The 4,212-nt window shown below is 54.6% G+C and overlaps 1 protein-coding gene across 1 annotated transcript; it reads right to left on the bottom strand.

The window, feature by feature from the left end:
- Window positions 1-2,151: 2,151 nt before the first annotated feature.
- SYNDIG1L (synapse differentiation inducing 1 like) lies at window positions 2,152-3,993 on the bottom strand. Its single transcript, XM_082834419.1, has 3 exons — window positions 3,470-3,993; window positions 2,467-2,607; window positions 2,152-2,328 (listed from the first exon to the last, which is right to left on the bottom strand). Exons 1-3 carry the CDS (start codon window positions 3,890-3,892, stop codon window positions 2,170-2,172), a joined length of 723 nt encoding a protein of 240 aa, XP_082690545.1. The 5' UTR covers window positions 3,893-3,993; the 3' UTR covers window positions 2,152-2,169.
- Window positions 3,994-4,212: the final 219 nt, after the last annotated feature.

The following is a 4,212-nucleotide window of genomic DNA, read 5'->3' as shown; positions in this document are numbered from 1 at the left end:
AGTAGGCACATGTGGGTGCGAGTGTGCCAGTGCCCTCAGTCCAGGCAGGTTCCTGGGGGCCTGGGACCGAGAGCATTTGGTGCTGAGGCTGTGGTCCGAGGCAGACAGAGATGGTTTCCTCCCCATACCACCCGTGAACAACCCCCATAAGGGAGGTATGAGGGACTCTAGAGAGGGCATTGGCAGAATGGGGCTCCTTGGTGACCCCGTACCTTGTGTCCACCCTTGATAGCTCCAGGCAGCTCAGTGGAGCCTCAGTCACCCTGGCTCGCATCCCTTCCACCTGATCTCCAAGGCCTTCGAGTCTAGAAGGGATTTTTCTTCAGCATGGACCTTGCCTTATCTCGCAGAGTCAAATGCACGCCATCACCCTGCATCCAGGCTACTCTGAGCAGAGAAGTCCTCCAAGCCAGAGTGCCTCCCCCTTCTCCTAAGGCCCGGATGTGGGCATGTGCTCTCAAGAACATGCTGCTAGGGACCAGGAGCAGTAGGCTTGGGGATGGAGGTCAGTCTTGGGGAAGAAATGGACGCAGGCAAAGGTGGAGGCAGGCGAGGACAGTAAGAGGCCCAGAGGGCACCAGCTGTTACAGAAATGTTTATTACAAGGATAATTATATACAATAATGGGACATTAAAACTGCTGATCCTGGGCCTGTGAGACTTCAGGGGATGCAGGGAATGGAGGGCTGGGTAACGCCTGGGATTAGGGGAGATGGTGGGACAAGTTGGTGGATTCATAGCCCCGAGTTCTGGATGGGGGACGGGAATGACCAGGTCCACAGATTGTGCACGATGAGGTCCACAGCTTGAACTCTGAAAGGCCTGCCCTCACAGTGTGCTCCTCCTGCCTGTCTGGATGTCTCTAGAATTCTGGAGGATTCCTAGAGGTTGAGGGCGTTACGAGCAGCTCTGAGCCGGGGGGCCAGTGAAGAAGCTCCAAGGCTGACCGGGGGTCCAGCATTCAGAGGTGGGAAAACATTACTGGCCTTTGAGACACAGGCCTGACCTTCCTCTTCCTTGAGTTGGTGGAGCCCTCAGTCTGGCTCCAGCCTGGATGTTCTAGGCATAATCCAAACAGCTCTGAACCCCCCTTGGGAGGCTCCTGCCACATCCCTGCCCAGGAATACTAAGGGTCACCCCTTAGTATCCCTTAGATACATTCTCTTCATCTATCTAGACCTTGCTCACCTCCTCTAGGAAGCCTTCCTGGGCTGCTCAGCTGCCATGCCAGGCCTGTGTCCCTCCTCTCATCTCACTCACTACTCAGGGTCTCCTCGCTATGCTCCCACAGGGCTAGGTCTAGGGTCCTGTGCTCAGTGGCTGCTGGGCTCATGGCACTCTCTCTCTCTGTCTACCTGGGATGGTGCCAGCTCAGAGGCCCCCGGGAGGAGCCTAGAAAAGGATGTTGGGGGAACAGGGGCAAAACTATTCCAGGGCCCTCCAGGCTTTGTGTCATCTCATCTGCCTTTCGTTCCTGCACAGGGACGCTGCAAGAACCTGCCCTCAGCACAGAGTTTATACGCCCGAGATGTCCCTTCTCTGCCTAGAATCTACACTGTCTTACAAGCCCACAGGAGAGGTAAGCACCCTCCAGGACCCGAAAGACCAAGGGGTCCCTATGTCTCTATGTACTTCCCTCTCGGCTGGCTGAGGTCTGGGCATCATGAGGCAGAGAGTGGAGTTGGGGAAAGTCAGGGTGTCCCAGGTGGAGATGCCTGTGGGCTGCAAGGACTGGGTCAGCTCCTCTTCTCCCCAGGCATCCCTTTCCCTCCCTGTAATCTGTTCTTTCTCTGTGGAGAGGTTAACAGGGTCGGGTAGTGGGGTGCTTGCAGGGCAGGAGACCCTTTAGGAAATAAGCAGAATGGGGAGAGCTCCCAGCTAGAGGGAGGTCCTGCCTGGATGGCCAGGTGGGCAGCCCTACCCTCTGCTGCTTCCCAACATAGCCTGGGCTGGAGAGTGATGCTCCCAGCCCGGCTTTAGGCTGGTTGCAATAGGCAGGAAGAAGTGAAGGTTGCACCCCTCAGGCTGCAGCCTGGGAGGCCTCCTCCCAATAAGCCACGCTCATGAGCTGTCTTCAGGGGCCAGGACTTCCCAGACAGTCTGCTACCCCAAGCCCCCCTGCCTCCTCAGGTCGATCAGGGGAGTCAGGACGCCAGGACTTCTTGGCCACTAGCTGTGGCCATTCTGGGACATGTAAGCTGCCAGGGCTACAACCACGGCCACATAGAGACCAGCCCCGATGGCGATGGAGAGTGTGGCCAGGAATAGGGCCCGGCGGGAGGTGGTGCTGGCCAGGCGGAAGTCCCCCTTGGAGATGGCCTTGCTGGTCTAGGGAGAGAGAGGCGCTGATGAAAGGGAGCATTCCCACGCCCAGCAAAACAGCCCCAGCCCGCCAGGCCCTGACCCCAGGCCCTCCAGAGGAGCGGGGTGGCCAGAGCAGGAGCCCTGGGCCCCATGGGCTCTTACCCCCTGGGAGAAGTAGAAGGCAGCTATGCCCAGTGGCCAGAAGCAGCAGAGCATGGAGAAGATAGTGAGACCCAGGTGGTCCCTGGGAGGCAGCGTAAGGAAGTTGTCTTCGCTTTCACTCTCTGTCGAGGTTGCATCACTCTGCAAAACATGAGTGGGCTCTTGTGACCTGGCCCAGGATCACCCATTGGCAGTGATGTGGGGCAACGGGAAGACCATCTGTTGTTAGTGGGAGTGTGGGCTGGGCTCGGTACTCTCCACCAAAAGCTTTGACAGTGAATGGCCCAGTGATTCCACCTTAGGAATTTATCACTAGGAAAGAATACAAATATACACGTACCGGAATGTTCATCACAGGTTAGTAATTGGGAAAGATCAGAAACAATCTCAACACCCAATGACCAGGAGATTGGGTTAGTAATTGATGCAAGAACCTACAACGGGATACCATGTAACCCTTAAAAATCACCTTGTAGAAAATATTAGATTACGTGCAGCAAAACTGAAATATGTTGCTTAAAGAGGACGATAACAACAACAGCAAAATGGTAATTATGTGAGGTGAAGGATGTGTTAACTAACCTTACTGTGGTAAACATTTTGTAACACGTACATGAATCAAATCATGGCATTATATACCTTAAACTTAAACAATGTTATACACCAATTATCTCTCGATTGAGCTAGAAAAAAAACAAGAACAAAAAGTGCTATTAAAAAATTAAATATTCATAACCCTTAAAAATTGTGAACCGCTATGCTGTACACCTACTTACATAATATTGTAAATCAACTGTCGTTCAATAAAAAAGAGACCCTAATGCAGTTAATCTTTAAAAAATGAAATAGCCCAAGCTAGTGTTTCTCAAAGTGTAGATAGCACCCGTGTCAGAAGTGCCTTTTTTTTGGTAACATACAGATTCCTGGACCCCAAGCCAGGCCTACAGAATCTCAGCACCTGGAGGTGAGCCCAAGAATCTGCATTTTAAACACACATACTCACCTCCTCCTCCTCCTCCTCCTGGTCGTCCTCTTGGCCTTGGAGCTCCTCTTGAACCCCGTAGGACACAGTCTGGATGGCGACATCCTCTTCCGCTTGGCCAGGTTCTGTGGACCGCTCCGTAGGCCCAGAGGAGGGCTCCCTGCTCTCTGTGAAGCTGGTTTCACAGCTGTCTGCCCTGGGCTCCTTGAGCTTGTCCCTCCCCAGGAGGCAGTTGGGCCTGTACCAGGCCTCCACGGCCAGCTGCAGGGATCCTGGGTCCAGGAGCTGGTGGGCGTGAGCAGGCCCAGCACCACCCAGGAGGTAGGAGTAGATCTTCTCCCGGCATGGCCAGGCGGGAGAAGCCTCGGGGTAGGGGTAGGGGCCATGGAGGTGTGCGGGGTTCTGAGGCAGCAGTGGGTTCTGTAGCTCACTCAGACTCTCCATGGTTCTGGGGGCAGCTCTGGGGAGGAGAGCCCCAGAGCCCCAGGACTTGGTGGCCAGCTGAGCAGTCCTCAGAGAGCCTGCTGGGAGAGCAAGACAGACACCGAGGCCGGCATTCTGGGTGCAGGACCAGAAGTGGTGAAGAGCACAGACTCTGCAGTCTGACTTGCTCTAGACCCTGCCTGTACCACCGGCCAGCCGCAGGACCTTGAGTTGGCCACTCAACTCCTCAGAATCTCCGTTTCTTTGTCTGCAGATTAGGGATAGCGGCAGTACTTACCTCACAGAGTTGGTTCATTCATCTATCCATTCAACACAAGTTA

Source organism: Leucopleurus acutus, assembly GCF_964270905.1.
Source record: "Leucopleurus acutus genome assembly, chromosome: 1".
Classification (NCBI taxonomy): Eukaryota; Metazoa; Chordata; class Mammalia; order Artiodactyla; family Delphinidae; genus Leucopleurus; species Leucopleurus acutus.
The sequence above is the reverse complement of the archived record's forward strand: the minus strand, read 5'-3'. Positions and strand labels throughout refer to the sequence as shown.

Excerpts from the sequence above, each read along its gene's own strand:
- SYNDIG1L (XM_082834419.1), bottom strand. The coding sequence starts at position 3,892 with ATGGAGAGTCTGAGTGAGCTACAGAACCCACTGCTGCCTCAGAACCCC. Across the intron at positions 2,608-3,469 it reads AGGAGGAGGAGGAGGAGGAG|AGTGATGCAACCTCGACAGA; the intron begins GTGAGTATGTGT and ends CATGTTTTGCAG. Across the intron at positions 2,329-2,466 it reads CCTTCTACTTCTCCCAGGGG|ACCAGCAAGGCCATCTCCAA; the intron begins GTAAGAGCCCAT and ends CTCTCTCCCTAG.